Source organism: Dendrobium catenatum, unplaced genomic scaffold (genome assembly GCF_001605985.2).
Source record: "Dendrobium catenatum unplaced genomic scaffold, ASM160598v2 fragScaff_scaffold_716, whole genome shotgun sequence".
Classification (NCBI taxonomy): domain Eukaryota; kingdom Viridiplantae; phylum Streptophyta; class Magnoliopsida; order Asparagales; family Orchidaceae; genus Dendrobium; species Dendrobium catenatum.
In genome coordinates, this window is record NW_021319178.1 from 15012846 (window position 1) to 15038417 (window position 25572).

Here is a 25572-nt window from a genome sequence, read left to right on the forward strand (position 1 = left end):
AACCGATCCTCCGCCACCGGTGCAGGAGGTCAGGGCGGAAACCGCCGTGATGCCCCCACTCTCAAGTCCTCCGTCGACATCCAGCCTGAGTGGACTATGCTCGATCAGATCCCTTTCTCCACCTTTTCCAAGCTCTCTTTTTCGGTCCCCGACCCCCCGGAGGATCTCCTCGTCTGCGGCGGCCTCGAATTCTATGACAAATCTGTCGATCGTATCAACCCTAAGAACGAGCGCCGCCTCGAACGCTTCAAGTCTCGCAACTTCTTCAAGGTTACAACTACTGACGATCCAGTTATCCGTCGCCTTGCCAACGAGGATAAAGCCGCCGTGTTTGCTACCGATGCTATTCTCTCGGCGCTTATGTGCGCTCCCCGTTCTGTGTATTCTTGGGATATTATTATCCAGCGCGTGGGCAACAAGCTTTTCTTTGACAAGCGCGATGGATCTCAGCTTGATCTACTGTCTGTGAATGAGACTTCATCGGAGACGCTTCCTGAGGCAAAGGAGGATATCAATTCTGCTCATTCCCTTGCGGTTGAAGCTACTTACATAAACCAGAATTTCTCCCAACAGGTGCTTTTCCGTGATGGCAACAAGCTCACATTTGATGAGCCCAACCCCTTTGCATCAGAGGGTGAGGAGGTGGCCTCTGTTGCTTATAGATACCGGCGCTGGAAGCTAGATGAGGACACCCATCTCATTGCTCGCTGTGAGGTCCATAGTGTCACGGACGTGAGAGGCCAGCGTGCATTCCTCACTCTGAATGCATTAAATGAGTTTGATCCTAAGTATTCTGGTGTGGATTGGAGGCAGAAGCTGGAGACCCAGAGGGGAGCTGTGCTTGCCACTGAGCTCAAGAACAATGCAAACAAGCTTGCAAAATGGACTGCCCAGGCTCTTCTTGCAGGTGCTGATATGATGAAGCTGGGCTATGTATCAAGAGTTCACCCTAGGGATCATTTTAATCATGTCATCCTTAGTGTGATTGGCTATAAGCCAAGGGATTTTGCAGCTCAGATCAATCTGAATACTTCTAATATGTGGGGGATTGTCAAGTCCATTGTGGACGTTTGCATGAAGCTGAATGAAGGGAAGTATGTTCTCGTGAAGGATCCAGTGAAGCCACAGGTTAGGATCTATGAAGTACCGGCAGATGCATTTGAGAATGATTACATGGAAGAGCCTCTTCCCGAGGAAGAGCAGGTGAGGCCGCCTGTGGAGGATGAAGTTCCTGATGGCATAGCTGAAGCTGGTGCTGAAGGAGAGGTCACCGTTGTTGGAGATTCTGCTGGTGAAGGGGAAGCTGACAATGATATCTCTGCTTCTGTTGCTTGAAGGTTATCATAAATATTAATATTTGGGTGCACTGGTGTTTTTTTGATAGGGAACCTAGAAAGACATTATTTTCTGTAGTGATAATCTATTATAGTATTTCATTTTTATCTTTGATAGATATGCTTCTATTTGTCCCTCTTCTTTCGTGTTTGAGTGAATTTTTTGCTTTTCAGGAAGTCTGTTTAATTAATGAAGTAACTCTTTACTTGCTCAGAGTTAAATTTGCATGAGCTTTTATTCTTTGTTATTCTTTTAAGGTTACCTAGATGATCACAGTTCTTTTCATATATATGGCATTTTGTTTTGGTAATATTTATGTCATGATTTCAAAATTGTTATTGTTTTTCTGTTTCATGGATATTTTGGTTGATTTACATTAACAAGTTTTGTCAAATTTTTTATTTGGTTATTGATGGGCATGACATACATTTGCTGATAGTGTTGTGTGTTTTTACAACAAAATTTCTTCTTAATTTTTTATTTTTTCTCAATCTTAATCTCGGCTTTCATTTATAACATTGTTGTAGGATGGCTTTGATAGCTTGACATGTCATTTGTCACCATATGAGAAACCCTAATATGGAATCAGTAACAAAATCTATTTTAACCTTCAAAACAAAGCAAAATTGATCGCTTAGTGATTATGTGAAAATTGAGTAATATGAGATTTTTTTGAACTATTGAACAAGTATTTAGTTGGATTGGCCTTAATAAAATAGGGGAGTTGTTTCTCAACGAGGAGGCACTCCTGAGTTTTGTGTGTGAGAGGCTGACCATATTCTCTGAGATATATTCAATCTGCATTCAATCATGTTCCCTTTTATTCTAGATCTGGATTTATTGCGGTTTAGGTTTCAAGACTTCCTATAGGTAGAATTTTTCATAATTATCCTTCCCAATCAGGAGAGCACTTGATTAATGAGGTTGCATGACTAGAAAATTTCAAAAGAAGGTTTTGTTTTGCAAATCTTAGGAACAAGTTTATGAAGGAGTGTTATACCCTATTAAGGTCCTTTAGTTTCATCTTCCGTCCCATGGTTATTATGGATACTTGGCTACGACAACATAACTTAACTATTTGTTTGGGATATATGCAGTTGTTAGCAAAATTGCTATATGAAAAATTATTATTTGAAGTCATTACACAATTTCTTTAAGAAAGAGAAGATAGAATGATAAATTTTTGATTGAGATATCACGTAATGCAATTCCGTCTCTAGAATACTAGATATTGAGATTGGTAGTAGAAAGTCAGTTTAGATAACAAATTTATTTTGAAACACAATTGAGAAGCTATTAGCCAAACTCCAGTTTAGTTGTGATTTTTTTTTTTCAGTGTAGTTGTGATTTGAATAACACAATTGTTCAAATAAACCATAAGCAAGGGAGATATATGTTGGAACCATATGTATTAGCCAATTAGGTTAAGGAGTTTGTTTTGACATATAACATTGAGCCACTAAGTTGTTGTGACTTGTAGGTTATAAGTTAGGGAGCTGTAACTATGATGTGAAGACATTTATCTCATACAAGGAGCTTTAAAAAAGTCGAGGGGTGGAAGATCCCTTTGAGTGTGGAAGGTATGCCTTTTGAGGTCTAGATTAATATTCATATCTAATATCAAAATTGATAGAAGTGTGGATACTACAAATCCAAATCTTTCAGCTTCAGTTAAAAGAAAAAACGTCAATGCTTGAGTTTTCATATATTAAGAAAAAGATACACGAGCTTTGGGATGCTTGCAAATAAAGGGTAGCTATCTGATAGACCTTAGGAATCATGCAAGGCTGACAATTGAGGAGAGATAAAGGGGTTTTCATGGAGATAGAGTTAGAATCATCAAAGAAGAGAGAGAGAGAGAGAGAGAATTGGAGGAAAGAGAAATTATGAAAGAGAGAGAAAGAAGTAGAGAATATGTGGATTAGTCTGTTAAACTCTATTCATCCATTAATGACTCCATACAACTTAAAGTCACTGACATTTATAGTTCTTAGTCCAAGCTAATAAAGAATAATCATGAGCTATTATGATAAAGAATAATCATGAACAATTCTAATCCTATTAAGATAAAATAACCTTGAGACTCCTAGGCTTTTATAAAGGTGGAGAGCAACTCGAGATGATGGCTATAGAAATGTGATTTGTGTAGCAGCTGGGCTGTTGATATTTGAGAAATAAAACCACCATGGCTAGCGGCATTTGCAGGCAGGCAGTTGAGAGCACCATCTTTACTGGTTAAGGAGAAGGATAAGGCACTACAACCTTTTCTTTCCTTTTTTTTTTTTAATTGATTAGCATAAAGAGCTTTTGTAAATGCCTATATATATGCTATAAATTTGGGAAGAATAAATTGAGAACTAATTATATTATAGATGATTGGAGTGATAGATATTGAGATAAAGATAGTGAAAAATAGATTAAGGCTTCGTTTGGGACGGCTTTTTTAGTATTTTTTAAAGTAACTTTCTAATTTCTATACTCGAAAGCTGTTTTTAGAAGCAGGAAAAAAACTGTCCCAAATAAAATCTAAGTTGGACTTATATTTGCTTTAGAAAATATTAAGAAAGTCGTGTCAAATGAAATCAGAAGTTCTGCATTTGAAGGAGCTTATGCTTCCAACTAAGAGGTCTTGGGTTCGAGTCTTTGTGTATGCGTTGTGTGTGTGAGTTTGCCTTAAATGGCCTAAATGTCCCAAAAAAAAAAAAATCTGCATTCGAAGGAGAATAGTTTAAAACAACAATGAAGGCTTTCAGCTCAATTTTTTTTTTTTAATTTTTTTTGTGTTTTTGTGTTTTTTTGTTTTTTGTTTTTGAAGGCTTTTAGCTCAATGGTTCTGCATTTGGAGAATCCATTGACACTGGATAATATCAAACTAAAATGTTATGTTTTACTACTTATCTCGTCTAATAAAGTCTTAACAATGTATACAGTGAACTTCACCTATACATATGAGGAGACCGACCAGTTCTTAGTTTTTGCTGTAGCTTTTTTTTATGTTTAGGCTTGGTTTGCGACAATTTTTTTATTGCTTATGAAGCAGTAAGAAAATTATCAAAAATGAGATTAATTATTCTGTGCAGACATCGAACGTTGTCTGGATACCAACCATAATGCACCACGTCACCCTTGTGCTCGGTACCGTGGCTCAGTACCGCTGACGTGGCGCATTCTGGTTGGCCTTCGAACAGCATTCTGCGTCCGGTCTTCGCACATAATAGTTTTTCCACAAACGAAGCCTTAATTTTGGATATGTAAATATATAAAAAGATTTTGTGCTTTGTATGTTGAAATGATAAAGGAAATGAATTAAATTAAATTTTCACAAATAAAAGAAGTTGAGTTTAAAATATGTTTGATTTCTTATTTAGTTTATGAAAATTAGAATTTTGTATTTCATTATAGTAAATATTGATTATAATGATGATTGGATAAATTATTCTTCTCATTTTTACTAAAGCTTAAAAATTATTGATGAAAAAAGTATATATTTTTTTATGTTTTAAAGTAAATATTTAATATAATTTTGTGTTATAAAATGATATTTACATTTTATCAAGATCTATTTTTACCTTATATTTCACCTTCAAGTGTAGGCTTTTAATGTAGATTCACAAGTTTAATTTTTTGAAGGGGCTATTCGTTTTGTTGAAAAAGGAATGCCAAGTAAAAAAGATATAATGTATTTAAAATATTTAGAGTTATTTATATGAGTATAAAATAAATATAGATAAATATTTTTTTATTTCATTTCAAATAAAATGAATGCAGTATAAAGGTCACCGCCGCTATTATTACCAAACAGTCTTACAACAACAACAGAAGGTGGTCGACGAACACAATGAAGCCAATATGTTGTGTATTTATTTTTTATTTTAGAGATAATATATATTCATGAAGATATATTTTTTATTTACAAAATCTATGTCAAAATAATAAATCACTAAGACTATTATTTTTAGATATTTCATCCACAAGTCATATATATTTTTAAGCGTAATTTTTTTAGATAAAATCTAATCATTCTTAACAAATAACAAAAACTCTTCCAAACTAAGCAAGATCATGAAGCTTAATTTTACCCATCAGAGAACCAAAAAGCAAATTGAAAGAGGATTTTTTGCAATTCTCATCAAGATATCTTACAATTATGAAAACCAAACATGCCAAAGGAAGATTTGATTTTCTTCATAGATCTTCAAGTATAGTTTCCTATTCAGAAACAGAAGTAATCAATCAATGATTTCAAGTAGCTTTTGCCACCAAGAAGCAACTTTAAATTTATAAAGGCTTTGTTTGAGATGGCTTTCTTATTGCTTCTTAAAGCAGCTTCTTAGTATAAAGTTTTAATTTTTATACTAATAAGCTGCTTTAGAAAGCAGAAAGAAAGCCGTCCCAAACGAAGCCAAAACCACCAACATACAGCAGACTGTAATCAGGCTTGCTGCAACAACTAGGTAGCCTCTTCTAGCATATCCATAAAGCCTTTCTTTCCTGTTTTCTGCAGTACTGAATCTCTGTAAAAAATTCTACCCATAGAAACAGCCTGAAACTTAGTCCAGAGCTCCTTCTTGAGTGTGGTCTCCCCAGCTCGTCGGCTTCTAAGTATGGAGTCATCCGCCATACCTGGCGTCCATGGTATCTTCCCATCCATTAATGGATTCATTAGAGTACAAGTCTTTGGTGGTGACAAGAACCATTCTAATTTTTCATCAAAATCATTTTTGCCTGAGAAATTACAGAGCTGCAACTCATGGATCTGGTGGTCATCAGGCTTTTTGCTCTCTTGAAAACATTCAGGCAAGTTACAATTCCTGCCAGTCAAGCTCTCATCTTCCATTACTGAAGGGTTTGTGCGATGATTTGGATCCATTAGAGTGCAGGTTTTTGGTGGTGACAAGAACCATTCTAATGCCTCCTCATCTGCATCTCTTCTCCTGTTTGATTTATTTTTCTGATAAGCTTCAGATTGGTTTTTCAGTCTGGTTTTACCCATACTGTTCTCTTCAACAGTACCAGGCTTTGAGCCAACAAATTCCTCAACTGTCGCAGAAACAGTATCTGAATTCCTAATAATAGTTTGTGAAGTATCATCCTTCAAGCATAGATTTCTGGCCTTAATTTTGAATGAGCCAGAGCACTGGAAGAGTTTTTCCTTCCTTGACAATGGTGTCAATAAAAAAAGTTGTTTTTCAGTCACTAATTTACAGCCACCGGCACGCCAGGCGACTAACGGAGAAGGAGAGATGATCATGTCCAACTTAGTTTCTTCATCTTTTATTCTCGGCAAAATGTTTCTTCTCTCTGCATGTGTGGAATTATGACTCCTTTGTAGAGATTTACAAACCTGAACTTCAGTTTTACTTGTGGTCTGTGATTGACTGAGCCTCAAAATCCATGGCTGTAGCATTGGAGAAGAAAATTGGAAAAGAAAATTAACTTTACATTGTTTTTTACTGCATTACTTTTATGATGGAAGAAGCACAAGGACTTAGGCTTTGTTTGGGACAACTTTATTACTTCTTCTTAAAGCAACTTTCTAGTAAAAAAATTATTTTTTTACTAGAAAACTGCTTTAAGAAATAGTAAGAAAGTAGTCCCAAACGAAACCTTAAAGGTTGCAATGAATCTATCTATCAATCTTAAGCAGCACATACCTTAAGGGATGAATGCATTTCAGATAAAAGATTGCTCAAGGAATCAATTTCCTCATTTGTTGTTTTACTCTTCATGTCTTGCTCTGATGATTGAGCCAAAATTTCATCAATCTAAGGGAAAAGAAGAGAGGGTGGCATTAAATTTTGATGTTTGATACTTGATAGTAAAGCTGTAACTAATATGTCTAAAGACACCGAAGCCGAACGATAAGATATTGAAATAGCACAAAGGTGATCCATGATGAAGAAGAACACATAAGACAAGTAAAATGATAACAGAACACATAAGACAAGTAAAACCATCAGTAGAAAGTTAGGATTTGGGAGAAATAAACACAATGCCATTCATATCAAAATTTGCTAACCAATTCAAAAAAGGTTAAGAGATCTAAGAGACAGGAAGACTAACACATACAATCATTGAATCTAGAAAAACTCCTCAGGAGTCAGATAGTTTCAAAGTCTGGATATTGAAGAAAGTGATCACTAGCTTTGTAGTAATAATCATTTCCCAGATAGGATAACTTGTTTAAAGATTGGTTTGGTTACATCATTCTCCCTTTATTTATCTTAAGTTCATTGAGTGATTTTCATTTCAACAAAGTGATTTAAAAATATTTCAAACTAAATAGCTGTTACATGAAAGAGTGGATGAAAATCCTGAAAAGAAAAAGTTACTATCCAGTTAAGAGATAAGAACATAAAGGTTGCAAAAGAATTTGAAGCAAAATCCACAAACCCAGTCATCATCCAAAAAACCGTCGGAACAAAAAGCAAAAGAAGCAAAAAGAGTTACAATAAGTAAAACATCATTTACCTATAATTTGTAAGCAACTAAAACCCGTTGGTATCAGTATAACAACCCCAACAAAGAATATAGAACCATCAAAACGAATGACAAATCACCATTAGTCAAAACGAGCAGAAAAAACAATCCATAAATAAAAGGATATCAAAATTGCAAATAACAGAGAACATCAGAGATAGGTGTAGTCTCTGAAGATCCCTCAATCCTCAGTTTAATGCAAAATAGAGATTGGGAGGTCTTTAGCATCCTCTTTGAAGTGGCAAATTGTGATGGAAATAAGTAATGAAAATTGACCGAAGTAGGTGTACTTCTGGTAGGCAAGGAATTCAATCATCTCCTGAATGCATAGTTGAAATTATTCAAGAATGAGTCGACATTTGATGGCACCGAAGGCACTGTATATGGAAATCAGATTCTTGAAGGTGTCCAAGTGATTCGAGGGGTTGCTCGTTTCCTAGAAGATCTCTAGCTGTAGAGCTTTAAATTTGAGTGAGACCACTTCTTCGGCTATGTCTAATGCTAAGGAAGAGGCATGAAATTACTGGTGCAGCATCAATGACTGAGTGTCACCAGCCCCAACTGACTTGCTTCAATTTGGAGTAAGGACATTCGCAAATGATGATGACGGGTGCAAAGTAACTCAGACGATGTTGGTGAGGTCAAAGATCTGTTGTCGGATGTCATATAAATTGGTTTTCAGATGGCGATGAGTAACAAATGTGTTGCTACTCTAAGGCTCCCCAACAGTAGGAGAATTAGAAACGCAATGAAGAGAAAACTCTGCCATTTCTCCCTTTCTTCAATGTATGAGACAATGTTTGCAATGAGGATTTCCCACAGATTGTGGCAATGACGGGTGTTGACAGATAAAACTGGCAATGATGAGTCCACACATCAACGGTTGAAGAATGAGAAACAAGATATTGTCACGCTATAATGTTTACTCGATGACGAGGCAAGATGGTTCTGCATGGTCGAATCTCATTCAAGGAACTAGAATGAATGGGAACAAACAAGAATTACCAAAAGAGAGAGATTTAGACTAATCTGGTCAAGATGACCTACATCCGCTATGCAATGATCAATAGATTATGATTAGTCAAGAGAAAAGGTCATAGGTATATGCTTTTTAGATAGATATGAGAAAGATGCTTTTATATTTTTAGCTGCAAAAGAATTTTGGATTAGAAGAAACCCCATGTTGTTAATGTTTGTATCCATTTATAGTTGATCGAAGACGCCATGTTGTTAACGGTTGGAGTGACTAGAGTTAAGGTTCTGGTTGAGATCGATGAAGTTTAGAGTAGGAGAATTATGAAAGGGTGTGTGTGTGTGTTAGAGAGAGAGAGAGAGAGAGAGAGAGAGAGAGAATACATTGTTTGGAGAGCGAAGATCAATACATGATTCTACATAGAAAAGTAAAGGCTTTGGGTAGTACCATCTAAAGCACCAAAGAAGGGTTAGGGAGCTTTAGAGCCAAATTAAGCTTTGATCTCCTCCTAAAAAACAAACTTCTTGTCGAGATAGGAATATTGTGTCCTTCATTGTCGAATGTATTACAAAATTTGCAAGCAAAAGGTTTTGAGTCATAAATAACCTCATACAAAAACCTCACTATATTCATAGGAATGGAATTGGGAAAGGGAGAGCGGTGTTAAGGGTTTAACACCATACAAACTCTAGCAAATGTAATGCATAATTTGGTAGCAGTGAGGTTGTCAATAGTTAGAGGGGTGCCGATCTAACTAGCAACTTTAGAGATATCCTCATAATTCCAACAACAAAGAGGAAAGTCATGGGGGTGGGTTGAGAGAGCTCAAGAAGAGGTATTTCTTTGGTTAAATGAGATTTATATAAATTTTAATAGTGGGTAAGATCAAAATATGAAGGAAGAGGAGATTTGATATTGGAGAGGCATGGATCCTTCAAAAGTACCCTTGGGAAGTGAGCCAAGAGTGACAACAGAACTACCTGTACAAGGGCCAAAAGAAAATAAAAGGGTGGCAGCAGCAAATGGCAAGGCAGAAAAATCCTAGCAGAAACATAACACAACCCTAAACTTGATCTCTTCGCAAATTGTTTCTTTTCAGCTTTTGCTCCTCGACATATTTATTCTAAGAATATTGCAAAACTGAATCAAGTTGCGCATTTTTGGAACTTACTAGCGCTCCACTATTTTTTTGTTGAACTCGCTACAAAATGCATATTTTTCTTAAGCTTTATGGTAGAAACTATGAACTTCCTCATAACTTGAGAAACAAGAATAATCTCATATAAATAAACGGTACTGTAGTCAGATCTCTTTTTTTTATCAATACAAAAAAAAAAAAACCCAACAACAACAGAATAAATCAAAATATCAGCCCATACTCAAAGTTTCCATCCTCAAATACTGCTAAATCAGATTTCCCATCTTCCCTCATAAAAAATACTAGGCTTACACTTTAGAAACAGAAGAACCCTAAAACTTCTTCCAAAGTAAGATTTTTCCATCAAGCATAAAAAAGGCTAACCCCGACGTCCTTCTTAACCCCAAACAAGAAATAGTATATGGCTTCAATTCACAATACCTGGTTAACGAGAGCGGAGAGTGTCGATCGAACCAGAATGAGGCGATCAAAATAGCCGCCGTCGTCGTCTCGATCCAACTGAATCTTCTTCTTGCCATCTCTCGATGGCCTTCCGCCATTCGAGATATCGCCAAGAGGCTTCCTGTTCACCGATTTCCAAGAACCTTTCTTTAGCATTCTTGATTCTCTCCCTCTTCAGCTTCGGCGATTCGCAAATGAACAGCACAAAAACGACGGAGAGAGATGAAAAAGGGTAAAAACCACATTTTTATTTTTATTTATTATTATTATTTTCAAATTTTCCCAACGGTCCGAAGCAAGAATTAATTTAATTGTGAAAATGAATATTCCTATTTTGGTCCAACTATGAAACTTTGGATTTTGGTAGTTTTAATGATTTTATTTATTTTCGATATTTAATTTTGGCTGTAGTTTTATTTATTTTTTATTGTAATGTCTTATAAATTTTATATTTAAAATATAAAATAAAGAGAATTATGTAATAAGCTTTTAATGATTGAATTCTATAATATTCACTCCAAATTTTAAAAATTTATTTTCCCAAATAGTAACTTTGCAATTATTTTTATAAACATTTATAGCCACTTCAAAATGAGCTCTTAGCTTAAGAAATTTGAACACAATATTTTGAAGTGTATAAATTTTATATGAAAAATCATCAAGGAAGTATAATATTCACTCCAAATTTTAAAAATTTATTTTTCCAAATAGTAACTTTGCAATTATTTTTATAAACATTTATAGCCACCGCAAAATGATCTCTTAGCTTAAGAAATTTGAACACACAATTTTGAAGTGTATAAATTTTATATGAAAAATCATCAAGGAAGTGAGATATTGCCCAAATAAACTATATAGAGGTTATTTGAATTCGAGAATTTCAAATTCAAAACTATTTGAAATGTAATGCATTTAAATTCTAATGTAATGAATTTCTTAACAATATCTTTTTTTTGTGTTTGAATGAAATACATAAAATTAATTTAAAAAAAAAAAACTCAGAGCAAGAAAATTGGAATTTACAGGTCATGATGCAACTTGTTATGAATGGAATCACGATAGGACTAATTAAGATCAAGAATTTATGCAAATCAATGATAGTGATGGGCAGAGTCATGTGCACAGATCACATTACACAGTGTGTGTAACTGTGTGTACATACTGTGTACATATATTGTGTACAATTGTGTACACACATTTATATGCACCGTGTACAAATAAATGTTCACAGTACGTGTATGAGAGAGTTCGGACGTAACTCTGCGTCCAAACTTCTCACAGAATAATTTCTCTTGAGTGAGGTCCAAACTTCTCCTGAGTAAAAGCTTTAGCATTACAGAATCGTGACCTTCATCCGAGGTTCATGCGAATGTATTTGAAATTTATCCAAACGAATTTCAAATATATAAGAAATCAACCATGTGAAGTAATAAAAGCTCCTCAAAAAATACCTTACATTTGATTTTACCCTCAATCAAATGCTCAAAAACTTAAAATTCATCCATTTTAAACACAACAAACTCAAAATCCCTCCAACCAAACAATCTCGTAGTAACAAAGAAACATCACTAGGATGAATTTTCTTCCTCTTCATCACAAAAATTGAGTAAAAACCTTCAGATTTCCAGATTAGTCCAAATTGCACCAGAAAATTATGATTTCAATATATCAATTTTAAAAAATGAAACGTTATGTTCAACGGCTATTTTATCACAAACTTTCAATCTGATGATACAGAGAAGAAGCATAAATCAATTTATGAGGACTACAATCAGCTTAGTGTTTGATAGCCCATAAGACCCTGCAGGCCATCTTGTCTTGTTCCATCCTTCATCAACAGGGCTGGCATCCATGGAAACCACTTATTGATACTTTTCTTTATGGCAGTAGGACTTAACTGATTTTCATTAATTCTAAACTTTGCCCGTTCTATTGCCAACAAGAAGTCTTCTCTACATACGACTTCACCACCTGCAACAGAGCATTAGTTATTTAGATGATACTGATAGTGATATTCACTAATTGATTCTTAAACAAGAAAACTTAGCAATATAACAAGAAATGAGATAAGAAATAGCTAATTTAAGATGGGTCATTATGGGTCATAGTAGTTCATAGGTTAATAGTAGATATTAGGTGGTAAATTGATCTTATGAGTCTATGTATTCTATAAATAATTTCTCCATATGAGAGTGAAAGAATTCATGCATATTGCATGGTTCTTCTCTATTTTCCCTAATAATTTATGGAATTGTGGGCATCCTTGAACTGCTTTTCTCTTTCATCTCCAATCGAATTTTGAAGTTTTAGATAAGCTCAAAGTTGTCTAATTATAGTATTTAAGATTTTTATATATTGACTTTGTCATTAGGTTTGTAAATAAATGAAACTAACAATGACAGAATTAGTATATCAAGTGAGAGGGGCAAATGAATTTATCCCAAACATAAGAGATGCAAAGCATCCATAATATATATAGTGTAACAACTCAAACTCTTAACTATCGAGATATAGTCTGCTTTGGCCTAAAAGCTTCATGATTTTATCCTGTTGGTGTAACTTCCCAGTAGGTCACCTATCCCAGAGCAATCAGAATTGCTCTAGGATGAGCATGCTTAACTGCAGAGTATCTTAAATGAAATTTCAACCATTACACTAAATGCACCTCGATGTTTAAGAGTTTAGCTTTCTTTTACTTAAGGGATTTCACATATAGTTACAAAAACAGTTTATGAGCAAAACTTTCATAATATATGATATAATTATATGAGGACCATCAATATTTTTTATGCGCAAAACTTTCATAGTATGTAATATAATTATGAGGATCATCATTAGTCCATCTTTGATTCTACCACTCCCAACAGCGAGTACAATACTTGATTTAGCATTTAACAAATCCAGTAAGCAAACGCCAAGAAAGAATAAATACTGAATACACAAATTTATCAGCTATTATTATTAATGATTTGCAACAAACAAAGAAAATAGTACACAGTAGTATTACATGCAGCTAGCATAGAGCAAAGCTTATGATAAAAACAAATCTTGATATCTTATGATCATCAGATTTTCTAGTTTCTAATATGATATACACAATGGGCTTTTTTGCTTGGTTGGACTTTTAAGTGAGAGGAATTGTCATTCTTTGTAAAAGTTCAGTAAGTCACAGGGGGTGTTCGAGTCGAGCTCAACTGTCAAATACCGATCTCCAGCTCGACTCATTCCATCATAAACAAGTTCTAGCTGCTCGTCAAGCCTCCGGTGTGGTCCTCAAAAAATTTATTCGGGTCTTTTTGGTTTGCTGTTAGCGAGAGAGAGAGAGAGAGAGAGAGAGAGAGAGTATTGAACAGGTATTTTGGGTTTGCCTACGAGTGATTATGAGAGGTGAACCTCTCATTGTTAAACGTTGGATTATGTTACGTGTACTTAGCATTCACTCTTATCTTGCAATTTGATTGAGTTGTTTGGTTAATCACAAATGCATTTCTTTGGCCTAAGCAAGTTAAAGACTTTAGATTCGTAATTCTCGTTTATGTGCAAGCAAGAAATTTTTATTGGCAAAGTTTTCTTCAATTGTTCCTTTAATTTCGCAAGTAACTCATGTTAGTTTCACATCTTATTTGGTATCAGAGCATGGTAGGCATGCATGTCATGTACTAGAAAAACATCCTAGGGTCTAGTCAAGCGTTAAACCTAAAATTTTGCATGCATATCATCGCATAGATAAATTTATTCACTGTTTTCATTGCTGTCCCTGCATTTCCTGCACGCATTTAGTGGAGTTTAAGTCATTCTAGTTAGTGTCTTAGTGCTGCCATTAAACCCATAACTCTTCTAAGTGCTTAGGATAAATGTACCCTTAGTGTAAGCTGCTGTCCTCATTGTTCCAGCAACATTTAGACACCATTTAGTGAACTTAAAGTCGTGTCTAGGTGCTGCCCTCACCCTAGAAGTACCCCTATAACACTTACACGACTTAAGCCACTATTTAGTTTGCTGTCCTGAAATTTCCTGCTGTTGTTCGTACTTTTTAGTGAGCAAACCGTTGTGATTAGCTGTTGTCCTTGGCCTAGGAACCTTCCCTAGTATCCCCTAGCACCCAACCATGGATCCGGAACATATTCAAGCAACCTTAGACCTAATTGTGGGCCAACTTGGAACGGTTACGCAACAAATTAGGAACACCCAAACTGATTTAGCTGAGTTTAGACGCCAAACGGGTGAGAGACTTGACAAAATTGAGAGAATAGGAAACCTAGCCATCTACACCCCATCTAGACCCCACTCTCCTTATGGCGATGACAACCGTACTGAATACGGACCTCGTAGAGATCACTACCGACCCAATCACCGACCAAATCAAGAATCGGTAGGACATGACACTCCTTCGAGAGATAACGATACCGAACTGCTTAAGAATATTCGGATAGATGCCCCGTCCTTCGATGGTACTTTAGATCCCCAAGTTTTCCTTGATTGGCTCAAAGGGATGGATAGTTATTTCAAGTGGTACAATATTTCGGAGAAAAGAAATGTTCGATTTGCCGAAATGAAGTTGACTGATAGAGCTAACAACTTAGAACACATGCAGAAAACTCGAGGAGAATACCTTGTGACTGACTGGGGAACGATAAAGTTACACTACTAATATAATTTAAACGTTAATAATTAGTGAGATTAATTAAATAATTAATAGTAAAAATAAGTAATTTAACTTAGTTTAATTAAATTATTAATAGTCTAATGTCATTACATTAGCTTAATCTAACTTAGCTTTTTTTTTTTAATCTAAACAACAAAACGAAATTAATCTAAGCAACATAACGAAGTAATGGAGAAACGAGAAAATAGATACGCTGAAATACAATATTTAAATGATTAATGAGATAATTAATAATTAAAACTAATTTAAGAGATTAATTTCATATTTAAACCTCTAACAGCCTTAAAAACTAAGATTTGTTGCCAAACAGTTTCTCATAATTTAACAGAACTTTACATTTATCATACCAAACAATTTTAAAGATTTAAAAGCTTCAAAATTTACTAAATTCGAATTTACAAGATTTACTAAATCTCATTAATAAGCTAGTTGATATGCAGAATTAGTAGGCTAAAGTAATATAATTATATGTATTTCTTAAATTAAGGTGTTTAGTTAATGTTGTTCGGTACAGAAGGAAACCGTTCCAATCATACCTTTAAAACGGAATTGAGGGAGTGGGGAATGCCTAATAGATCTGAGAATTTGAACCGATCGTCTCTAAAAACCTTACAAAAAGAAAAAGCTCTAATTGGAGCCTTCTCATTGATTCCATGGGCTTCGACCTAGGCAATGTCCCGTACAATCCCGATGGCTGGGGTCCGCCGGACACCCCAGCATTGCCCTGCCTTCCCCGCCGGGACGGCGCTTCCACCTCCCACAATGTCCCATTCGCACCATTTTCTCGCTCCGATAAGCTTGGCCGCATCGCCGATTGGACTCGCAACACCAACTTCTTAAATCCCTCCGTCCGCTCCGGCAATAGCCGCGACGCCGTCTTCGATTTTGCCCTGGATGACTCCGCCGCTCTGGCCGCTGCCGCCGACAATGACTCCTCCTTCCGTCTGGTTGATGGTAAGCCCCCTCCTCGCCCCAAGTTTGGCCCACGCTGGCGCTTTCAACAGCGTCCTCAGCTCCCACAGCGGCGCGACGAGGAAGTCGAGGCTCGTAAGCGTGAGGCCGAGAAGGAGCGTGCTCGCCGTGACCGGTTGTACAATCTCAACCGATCCTCCGCCACCGGTGCAGGAGGTCAGGGCGGAAACCGCCGTGATGCCCCCACTCTCAAGTCCTCCGTCGACATCCAGCCTGAGTGGACTATGCTCGATCAGATCCCTTTCTCCACCTTTGCCAAGCTCACTTTTTCGGTCTCGGATCCCCCGGAGGATCTCCTCGTCTGCGGCGGCCTCGAATTCTATGACAAATCTGTCGATCGTATCAACCCTAAGAACGAGCGCCGCCTCGAACGCTTCAAGTCTCGCAACTTCTTCAAGGTTACAACTACTGACGATCCAGTTATCCGTCGCCTTGCCAACGAGGATAAAGCCGCCGTGTTTGCTACCGATGCTATTCTCTCGGCGCTTATGTGCGCTCCCCGTTCTGTGTATTCTTGGGATATTATTATCCAGCGCGTGGGCAACAAGCTTTTCTTTGACAAGCGCGATGGATCTCAGCTTGATCTACTATCTGTGAATGAGACTTCATCGGAGACGCTTCCTGAGGCAAAGGAGGATATCAATTCTGCTCATTCCCTTGCGGTTGAAGCTACTTACATAAACCAGAACTTCTCCCAACAGGTGCTTTTCCGTGATGGCAACAAACTCACATTTGATGAGCCCAACCCCTTTGCATCAGAGGGTGAGGAGGTGGCCTCTGTTGCTTATAGATACCGGCGCTGGAAGCTAGATGAGGACACCCATCTCATTGCTCGCTGTGAGGTCCATAGTGTCACGGACGTGAGAGGTCAGCGTGCATTCCTCACTCTGAATGCATTAAATGAGTTTGATCCCAAGTATTCTGGTGTGGATTGGAGGCAGAAACTGGAGACCCAGAGAGGAGCTGTGCTTGCCACTGAGCTCAAGAACAATGCAAACAAGCTTGCAAAATGGACTGCCCAGGCTCTTCTTGCAGGTGCTGATATGATGAAACTGGGCTATGTATCAAGAGTTCACCCTAGGGATCATTTTAATCATGTCATCCTTAGTGTGATTGGCTATAAGCCAAGGGATTTTGCAGCTCAGATCAATCTGAATACTTCTAATATGTGGGGGATTGTCAAGTCCATTGTGGACCGTTGCATGAAGCTGAATGAAGGGAAGTATGTTCTTGTGAAGGATCCAGTGAAGCCACAGCTTAGGATCTATGAAGTACCGGCAGATGCCTTTGAGAATGATTACATGGAAGAGCCTCTTCCTGAGGAAGAGCAGGTGAGGCCGCCTGTGGAGGATGAAGTTCCTGATGGCATAGCTGAAGCTGGTGCTGAAGGAGAGGTCACTGTTGTTGGAGATTCTGCTGGTGAAGGGGAAGCAGACAATGATATATCTGCTTCTGTTGCTTGAAGGTTATCATAAATATTAATACTTGGGTGCACTGGTGTTTTTTTGATAGGAAACCTAGAAAGACATTATCTTCTGTGGTGATAATCTATTATAGTATTTCATTTTTTTCTCTGATAGGTGTGCTTCTATTTGTCCCCCTTCTTTTGTGTTTGAGTGAATTTTTACTTGTCAGGGAGTCTGTTTAATTAATAAAGCAACTCTTTACTTTCTCAGAGTTAAATTTGCAAGAGCTTTTATTCTTTGTTATTCTGTGAAGGTTACCTAGCTGATCACAGTTCTTTTTATATATCTGGCATTTTGTTTTGGTAATATTTGTGTCATGATTTCAAAATTGTTATTTTTCTGTTTCATGGATATCTTGGTTGATTTACATTGCCATGTTTTGTCAAATTTTTTATTTGGTTATTGATGGGCATGATATACATATGCTAATAGTATTGTGTTTTACAACTAAATTTCTGCTTAACATTTTATTTTTTTCTCAATCTTAATCTAAGCTTTCATTTATAACATTGTTGTAGGATGACTTTGATGGCTTGGCTTGTCATTTGTCACCATATGAGAAACTCTAATATGGAATCAGTAGCAAAATCTATTTTGACTTTCAAAACAAAGCAAAAATAATCCCTTAGTGATTACATGAAAGTTGAGTAGTATGAGATTTTTTAGAACTATTGAACAAGTATTTAGTTGGATTGGCCTTAATAAAATTGGGGAGTTGTTTCTCAACGAGGAGGCACTCCTGAGTTTTGTGTGCAAGAGGCTAACCATATTCTCTTAGATATATTCAATTCACATTTAATCATGTTTCCTTTATTTCTAGATTTGGTTTTTGCATAGAAAGAAGGCTCCTTTATTTAATGGGTTAAATAGATTTGGTAGTTAGAGTGACGAGTATCTCATTTTAGTGGCCAGAAGAATAGGTTTAGAGGTCCTAACTCAAAACTAGAAGGGGTTGATACTCCAGGGAGGTATTTCTTTGATTAAATGAGATTTATAAAAATTTTAATAGCGGGTAAGAAGGATTGCAAAACTGAATCAAGTTGCATAATTTTGGAACTTCTTAGCTTTTATTTCAAACATACTCTTAGAAAGGTGTTCGGCACTTACATGCTGAGGAGTTCCACCATTTTTTTGTTAAACCCACTACAAAATGCAATTTTTCTTAAGCTTTATGGTAGACACCATGAACTTCCTCATAACTTGAGAAACATGAAGAATCTCAGATAAATAAACGGTACTGTAGTCAGATCTCTTTGTTTTGATCAATACAAAAAAAAAAACCAACAACAACAGAATAAATCAAAATTTCCATCCCCAAATACAACTAAACCAGACGTCCCATCTTCCCTCATAATAAATACCAGGCTTCCCACTTTAGAAACAGAAGAACCCTAAAACTTCTTCACAATATTCCAAAGTAAGATTTTTCCATCAATCATCAAAAAGGCTAACTCTGACGTCCTTCTTAATCCCAAACAAGGAATAATATATGGCTTCAACTCACAATACCTGGTTAACGAGAGCGGAGAGTGTCGATCGAACCAGAATGAGGCGATCAAAATAGCCGCCGTCGTCGTCTCGATCCAACTGAATCTTCGTCTTGCCATCCCTCGATGGCCTTCCGCCATTCGAGATGTCGCCAAGAGGCTTCCTGTCTGTAGAAGCTGTAGTATTCTCAGGCAACTGAATAAAGCGGGCGTGGATTTCTTCAGCTGGAGCAGTAGTATTCTTCAGCCATAGCATGTTTCTGTGGTTCTTCATTCTGTTTTAAATTTTTTTTGTTAATTTCTTTATCCTGATGTTACCGTAAAAGCTGTAATATGTAGGAATGCAATTATAATGAAATCTAAGTATTCTTCAGGTTACTTCAAATGATTTCAGTATAATGCTCCTACGTAGTAGTATTCTTCAGTTTACTTCAGAGTAGTATTCTTCAGCCAGATCTGCTCCTACAGATTTATTCAGTTTAATGCAATTTTTTGGATAGTAGCAGGTTACTTCAAATGAGTTCAATTGAAATCTAAGTTTCTGTTTTTGTGTAGCAGTGAACATAATAACAAGTTTGACGGCTTAGTTGCTTCAAATGAGTTCATCAAATTCATCTGCTACGAGGCGCCCACATTGTCAAGTTTACTGCTATTGTCATCTTAAGTGTGTTTTATATACTTGCTACCGTGGACCCAATTATGGTAGGCAATTTTATAGATGCATGAATAATCGAACGAAAGACGATTGCGGGTACTTTAAATGGACAGACGACGTGGAAGAGACAACTTCTTGTGTACCTAATGAAGATGAAGGCTTTGAAGCTAGGATGTCTAAGAAGCAAGACTTGATCATCTTGTTGATGAAAGTCTTTATTGGTCTTTTTCTTGTTGACATTGCTTTCCGTATTTATTTAGTATATTGTTGCGTGTCGAAGTAGTCCAAATGATGTAGAAGTTTATTGTATGGTTGCTGTGTAGTTGAGCATGAATGTTTTGATGAAGTGTATTGCAGAATGAAATTTCACCTTGTTGTTCAAATTTTGATCACCTTGTTCATGCTTTACGTGCAAGTCAATTTGATTCAAGGTTCATTTGAACACATAATTGCTTCCAACTAAACTGGGAAGAATTAACTGGAATATTCCTGGATCGTGAACACACAATTGCTTCCAGCTTAAACCCGTGAACACAATTGCTTCCAGATAATGTACCGATGAACATATAATTGCTTCCAGGTAACCGATGAACACACAATTGCTTCAGGTTAAACCCGTGAACACATCAGAAATCAATTGCATCAACACAGCATAATTCAATTGCTTCAGGTAATGCATCGTGAACCATAGTTGCTTCCAGGTTATATGCGTGAACACACGGCATAATTCAATTTGAACACCGTGAACCCACCCACAGCAGATGCCAAGAAAATATGTAATTGTGATGTGGCAGTGAAGATTGCATAAGCCAAAAGATAACAACAGGTATAAGAACAAAACAACAAAATATGACAGTATATAAGAACAGCCAAAAATTACAAAATATGACAGTATAATATCTGCTTGGAACAGCCAAAAATTATATCCAAAAACAGCCAAAAATTATATCTTTGCGTGTTGGTAATTACATTTGATGCTCAAAACCCATCAACATGTAGGTACTCAAGCTCTACTACATCGTTGAAAGTCTCAGCAGTCCGTCTACTTTCCAACTTTCTACGTTTTAATAATGAGTTTTCGTGTTGTGTCATTGTATCATTGTTGATCTTCTGTAATGAGTTTTTGCATGTGCTCCGATGATGCCCCCAAAGTGAACATCTGCTACATTTATGCCACCGTCATACCTCTTTCTATGTTGCTCACTAGTTTGAACCCATTTCCCTCCATATTTAAAACAACATGAATATACTCTGTCTGCTTGGAACACATCTTCACTGTTTTGGGTACTCTTATCGTTGGATGCTTCTATATACTCTGTCTGCTAAAGCTCTCCATCTCTAGGAAAGAGAGAAATAACTCATCTTGTTAAAAAAATAAACCAAAAAAGTAAAAAAAAAAAAAAAAAAAAAAAAAAAAAAAAAAAAAAAAAAAAAAAAAAAACTTAGAGAACTATAATATGATTCAGTACCTTTTCATCCACACATCTAAAGTGGACGAACACACAGAACTTGTTGTTCTCCACGCCCCAGGAGTTGATTTGGTCGCTTCGAGCAAGGTTCTATAAACCTTTATAAGATAATCACACACATGTCTTTCAATACACAGTCTAATATCAGATCGGCAAAAGAAAATTAGCATAAAGAAATACAAAGAAAATCACAGAGAAAAGATAATGTACCTGAATCCAAAACCGGCCGCTCACATTTGCTGTTGGGAATCACACCGGCCAGGCAGAGGATCGCCACCAGCGATCACAAGCATCCGAGCAGAGGATCGCGACCAGCGATCGCAAGCAGCCGAGCAAAGGATCGCGATCAGCCGTACGCAAGCAGCGAGTAGAATGAAGAATACGCAAGCAATGACTAGAGGTAATTTCGATCGACTTTGTTTGCGAGCAGAGCAGAGCTATTTGCGAACTGGAAATTTCCGCGGGAAGAATACGCCGTGACGGAGGAGGTTACTAAGTGGTATAAGTGATATATAAAATGAGTTTTAGGTGGTATAATAGTAATATTAAATTTTTAGGTATTAGATATGTAAATGGTTATAAATATAGTGGTATGTATGTAAATTTCCCTTTTATTTATATTTATTATTATAGTTTTCAAATTTTGCCAACGGTCCGGAGCAAGAATTAATTTAATTGTGGTAATGAATATTTCTATTTTGGTCCAATTATGAAATTTTGGATTTTGGTAGTTTTGATGATTTTATTTATTTTAAAGATTTAATTTTTCGCTGTAGTTTTAATTATTTTTTGTTGCAATGTATTATTATAAATTCTATATTTAACATATAAAATAAAAAGAATTACTTAATTAGAAATGTAATAAGCTTTTAATGATTGAATTCTTGAACTCTTAGCTTAAGAAATTTGAAGATACAATTTTGAAGTTTATAAATTTTATATGAAAAATCATCAAGGTAGAAAAAAAGAAAGTGACATTGCCCAAAATGAACTATATAGAGGTTATTTATTGTGAGAATTTCAAATTCAAAACTACTTGAAATGTAATGCATTTAAATTCTAATGTATTGAATTTCTTAAAAATTTCTTTTGTGTTTGAATGAAATACATAAAATTAATTAAAAAAAAAACTAATAGCAATAAATTTGGAATTGATAGATCATGATGAAGCTTGTTGGGATGGAATCACGATAGGACTAATTAAGATCAACAATTTGTGCAAATAAATGATGGCAATGGGCAGAGTCGTGCGCACGGGCCATATTTTTCACAGTGTGTGTAAATATGTGTACAACTGTGTACATATATTGTGTACAAATGTGCACACACATTTATATGCACTATGTACAAATTTTCACAGTGCATGTACAAGGGAGTTCGGACGCAGCTCTGCATCCAAACTTCTCACAGAATAATTTCTCCTGAGTGAGATTGAAGACATATTTGCAATGTTGTTGCTAGAATGATAGCGAGTGCCCTTCATCCGAGCTTCATGCGAATGTGAATGTATTTGAAATTTATCCAAATGAATTTCAAATATATCAGAAATCAACCATGTGAAGTATTAAAAGCTCCTAAAAAAAATACCTTAAATTTGATTTTACCCTCAATCAAATGCTCAAAAGCTTAAAATTCATCCATTTAAAATACAATAAACTCAAAATCCCTCAAACCAAACAATCTCATAGTAACAAAGAAACATCAATAGGATAAATTTTCTTTCTCTTCATCACAAAAATTAGAGTAAAAACCTTCAGATTTCCAGATTAGTCCAAATTGCACCAGAAAATTATGATTTCAATATATCAATTTAAAAAAATGAAACGTTATGTTCAACGGCTAAATTATCACAAACTTTCAATCTGATGATACAGAGAAGAAGCAGAAATCAGTTTATGAGGACTATAATCAGCTTAGCGTTTGATAGCCCATAAGACATTGCAGGCCATCCTGTCTTGTTCCATCCTTCATCAGAAGGGCTGGCATCCATGGAAACCACTTGTTGATACTTCTCTTTATAGCAGCAGAACTTAATTGATTTTCATTAATTCCAAACTTTGCCCGTTCTATTGCCAACAAGAAGTCTTCTCTACATACCACTTCACCACCTGCAACAGAACATTAGTTATTTAGATTAACTTTGTTTGCCTTGTTCACTATCAATTTCTGGTTTTTAGATTATATAAACAAGTAAGCCAAAACGGAATTTTATTTCGATCGAGCTCCTTCACAATTATTACAAAATGAATAGAGTTGGGAAAGTCATATGTTTGAAAAATTGTTCTATGCGGACACCGAACGTCGTCCGGAAAACAACCAAAATGCGCCATGTCACCCCTTCGTTAGGTACCGCAGCTCGGTACTACGGCTCAGTATAGCTGACGTGGTTGCACCTGATTTGTCTCCAGACATAGAGCTATGTCCGGCCACCGCACAGAATAATTTCTCCATATGTTTAGTCCATAGCCTAAACAACGAAAGCTGAACAGTCACATTCTCCGTCTTCGTTTGGGACGGCTTTTTTACTGCTTCAAAAATTTGTAAAAAAGCCGTCCCAAATGAACAAGAAAAACCAAACTCATAGAGGTATACAACATGGCGCCTAATCGTTTCATCACTATCTGACCACTCAGAATGATGCAAACAGTATAAAAAACTTCCTCTCGCTGTATGCCAACAATAAAGTGATGTAGTGACTTGTGAGGTTACCAGACAAAGATTTCAATGGCCTGAACTATTCACTAGTATTCGTGAAATCTAAGCAATCAAATGTAGTACAAGCAGCTTGGTACAGCTCCAGTAAAAAATGTAAACTATACCTTTTAGACTTTGAACTTACAACCAATACAGTTGAGAGAAAGTTACTCACCTCTTCTAGCAGCGAGCAAAGCAGCTTCATTTACAATATTGGCTAGATCAGCACCAACAAAGCCTGAGGTAAGAGATGCAACAAGATTGCATATCATCAGAGGCTCTTCTTCTAAAGGAACCACTCTTAGGTGCACAACCAATATCTTCTTCCTTCCAGATCAGGCTCTCCAACAATCACCTTCCTTGAGAAACGACCAGGTCGACATAAAGCTGGATCTAGAGCTTCAGGCCTATTGGTTGCAGCAATAACAATCACTTTCATGTTTGACTCAAAACCATCCATTTTTGTAAGCAACTGCCAGACATGAATAAATCAAGTTAGCCAAAGAAAATATTTTTTTCTCCATATATTGCTCCTTTAAAGGAATTATACGCCCCGGCGCTCCGACGCGCTCGCGCGCTTCGCCCGCGCTCGCGCGGTCGCCCCGCGCGCTTCGGCCGCAATCCGTTCCGTGTCGGGTCAACCCGACAACCCGCCGGGTCGGGTTCGGGTTCGGGTTCGGATTTTCGACCCGTTTGCCTAACCGGGTCGGGTTAGGGTCAACCCGTTTGAACCCGGGTCAATTCCGGGTCCGTCCCGAACCCGACCCGTGACCCGAAATTGACACCCGTACGTACCAGCAAGGTCTTTCCAATCCCTGGAGTACCTACCAGTAGGACACCTCTCAGTAACCTTGCTCCTAACTTGCTGTAATTCAAGGATCCTTATAAGCAGGAAACTATCTACAAAAAACAATTTTCCTTGGCTAAAAATTAAAAGAATGAGAAAATTGAAATCATAGAAATCAGATATATCATTCAGTTACTCTCTACTGTGGGGAAAGAATTATCAACAGGCTGCATTTAATACATATTGTTATGGAACTTTGGTTCATGAACCGTATATATTACAAATTCAGAACATAATCATCATCATCCCAACTTTTTTGGATAAGCTTTATGAATCCCCATTCTCCATTTACCCCTGCTAGTGTTGCCTGAAGTGTTATCTTTTTGCACAACATTTATGCAAGTTACCATCAACCTATCCAAGTTCTTCGTAATCCCATGACACCAATTTTTATGTTGCGACCTTGTTGGTGTATCTTCAATCTTTCATTGTACCTATCCAAATCATTAAAGAATATCTTTCATTATCTTATCTTCAATAGATGTTACTCCTTTAATATAATCAACTATCATTTTTCAATCCTAATCTTTTTCACATCCATTTCAATATTCTTATTCTTGTCACCCTGAATGTCTATAATTGATTTTGTTGCTTGCCAACACTAATTAATATAATCTACAACAACAACAAGCCTTCAACCCGCCACGTGGGGTCGACTATATGAATCATATTTCTTCATTGTGCCCAGCTAGAAGTCGAATTCTCATTTAAATCTAACTAAAAAGGTCATTATAAATACATTCTAATGTGGGCTCTGAAAATTAGGCCCCGGCCTCCGCCCGCTGTGTTTTTTTTTTCTTTCCGCGAGGGAGTTTTAATGAATTAAGTTCTAGGATAAATTTTGGAAGGCAGATGTGTTTGTAGATAAGACACTACCCAAATATTTCGCCCTCATTTTGCAAGGACTTTATGATCTGAGTTTTGGTTT

General features: G+C 36.5%; 3 protein-coding genes, 1 long non-coding RNA gene and 1 pseudogene across 6 annotated transcripts; 2 read left to right on the forward strand and 3 right to left on the reverse strand.

Annotated features, from left to right (window-relative positions):
• On the forward strand, positions 1–1572 carry LOC110101844 (eukaryotic translation initiation factor 3 subunit D; the record flags this gene model as incomplete). The annotated part of the gene is given in 1 exon segment (XM_020829914.2): positions 1–1572. A coding segment is annotated over 1 exon segment (1335 nt), but the record flags the coding sequence as incomplete, so codon positions are not given.
• Positions 1573–5496: 3924 nt separating this feature from the next.
• Positions 5497–10605, reverse strand: LOC110101848. Its single transcript, XM_020829918.2, has 3 exons — positions 10368–10605; positions 6990–7100; positions 5497–6733 (listed from the first exon to the last, which is right to left on the reverse strand). Exons 1-3 carry the CDS (start codon positions 10542–10544, stop codon positions 5786–5788), a joined length of 1236 nt encoding a protein of 411 aa, XP_020685577.1. The 5' UTR covers positions 10545–10605; the 3' UTR covers positions 5497–5785.
• A 5056-nt stretch (positions 10606–15661) lies between these two features.
• On the forward strand, positions 15662–19990 carry LOC110101847 (eukaryotic translation initiation factor 3 subunit D-like). Of its 3 annotated transcripts, none has more exons than XM_028696123.1 (2): positions 15662–17491; positions 19731–19990. In XM_028696123.1, exon 1 carries the CDS (start codon positions 15708–15710, stop codon positions 17487–17489), a length of 1782 nt encoding a protein of 593 aa, XP_028551956.1. In that variant the 5' UTR covers positions 15662–15707; the 3' UTR covers positions 17490–17491; positions 19731–19990. The 3 variants fall into 3 exon arrangements, with proteins under 3 accessions (XP_028551956.1, XP_028551957.1, XP_020685575.1); XM_028696124.1 differs by lacking the exon at positions 19731–19990 and adding an exon at positions 19535–19720; XM_020829916.2 differs by lacking the exon at positions 19731–19990 and adding an exon at positions 19538–19720.
• Positions 19991–20548: 558 nt separating this feature from the next.
• Positions 20549–21447, reverse strand: LOC114579947. The gene is made up of 3 exons (XR_003701200.1): positions 21314–21447; positions 21104–21201; positions 20549–20972 (listed from the first exon to the last, which is right to left on the reverse strand). It is a non-coding gene; the product is annotated as an uncharacterized LOC114579947 (long non-coding RNA).
• Positions 21448–22869: 1422 nt separating this feature from the next.
• LOC110101842 overlaps positions 22870–25572 on the reverse strand; it is a 3745-nt pseudogene continuing 1042 nt past the window's right edge.